This window comes from Poecilia reticulata, linkage group LG2 (genome assembly GCF_000633615.1).
Source record: "Poecilia reticulata strain Guanapo linkage group LG2, Guppy_female_1.0+MT, whole genome shotgun sequence".
Taxonomy (NCBI): domain Eukaryota; kingdom Metazoa; phylum Chordata; class Actinopteri; order Cyprinodontiformes; family Poeciliidae; genus Poecilia; species Poecilia reticulata.
This window is the reverse complement of record NC_024332.1, coordinates 43,679,244-43,680,356: the sequence shown is the minus strand read 5'-3', so window position 1 is coordinate 43,680,356 and position 1,113 is coordinate 43,679,244. Positions and strand designations below refer to the sequence as shown.

The 1,113-nt window shown below is 38.6% G+C and overlaps 1 protein-coding gene across 1 annotated transcript in view; it reads right to left on the bottom strand.

The window, feature by feature from the left end:
* Positions 1–179: 179 nt before the first annotated feature.
* Positions 180–1,113, bottom strand: part of LOC103461913 (nucleolar protein 4-like) — a 73,887-nt gene continuing 72,953 nt past the window's right edge. Inside the window, exon 8 of the mRNA XM_017309436.1 lies at positions 180–684. Within this exon, the coding sequence (XP_017164925.1) occupies positions 424–684 (261 nt within the window). The 3' untranslated portion in view covers positions 180–423. The remainder of the gene's footprint in view (positions 685–1,113) is intronic.

Genomic DNA, 1,113 nt, shown 5'->3' with positions numbered 1-1,113 from the left:
CTAGTTTTCTATATTCTCCATTTTAATCGATTATTGTATTTTTTTGACAATTATTTCAGTAATCGATTCGCTATTAATCTAATTGTTTCAGCCTTAGTTTTATTTGATGTATTCCATTTAACAATCAATCACTAAATTAGTTGATTATTCTCACAATTAATCCAATAAATWGCTTCAGCTCCAGGTTTTCTCTGTAWTCTCCATTTAACGATTAATCGATTATWACTTGATTAACCCGATTGATCACTGAAGCACAGTGATGCTGTTTTTCCTACTCTCCGCTGCTCCATCACAGATGATTCTGGATTATTTGGGTCMAGATGGCACTAAAACTCCAGAYTAATAATAATCAATAATCGATTAATCACGATTAATCRCTTCAGTGATGTGTAACCCAGTTTCAGACATGGAATCCCATCATCCTCATCGTCCTCCCAGCTTCGTCTCTCGCTCACCGTTGCTCTGAGTGGCGGCGCCGGTCGTCAGGGAGACGGGGTGCTGAATGGCGGCGCTCAGGCCCGGGTAACCACGGTAACCGTAGCTGAGGCCGGCCCCGTTGATGTAGAGCTGCGAGTCCTGGGAGGGGAAGGCTGATGCAGCCAAGGAGTAGGCAGAGTGAGCGAGGGACACGGGGTCCCTCAGGGCGGCGCCGCCGGACGGCTTTTCCAGGCTCACCTGCTCATCCTGACACAGGGAATTATGGGAAATATGGGAGTTTATTAATGAAAACAAAGCAGGATGCAGACAGAGAGCGGTCATCATCTGACACTGAAGACAGCTGAGCGCCATCTGGTGGCGGATAAAGTCTGCGCCGCTTTGATTACATCATATTTACACATTTTACTGTTTTAGAGAGAAAAATTACAGCAAAAATTAAAAATGTTTACAATCCAAAAAAAACCTTAATAAAGACAAAAACAGGATAAAATTTAAAATAATTTTCTTTATATTAACTAGAAACAATGAAAACCTTTTAATAATAGCAGCAGCAGTAATTATAATAATATTTAAAATATAAAATCACATATTATAAAAGAAATAATTTCCCTTTGGTATCAAATTAGTTTTTGAATTAAATATAAATTAGAAACTATAAAACATTTTAAAATAATT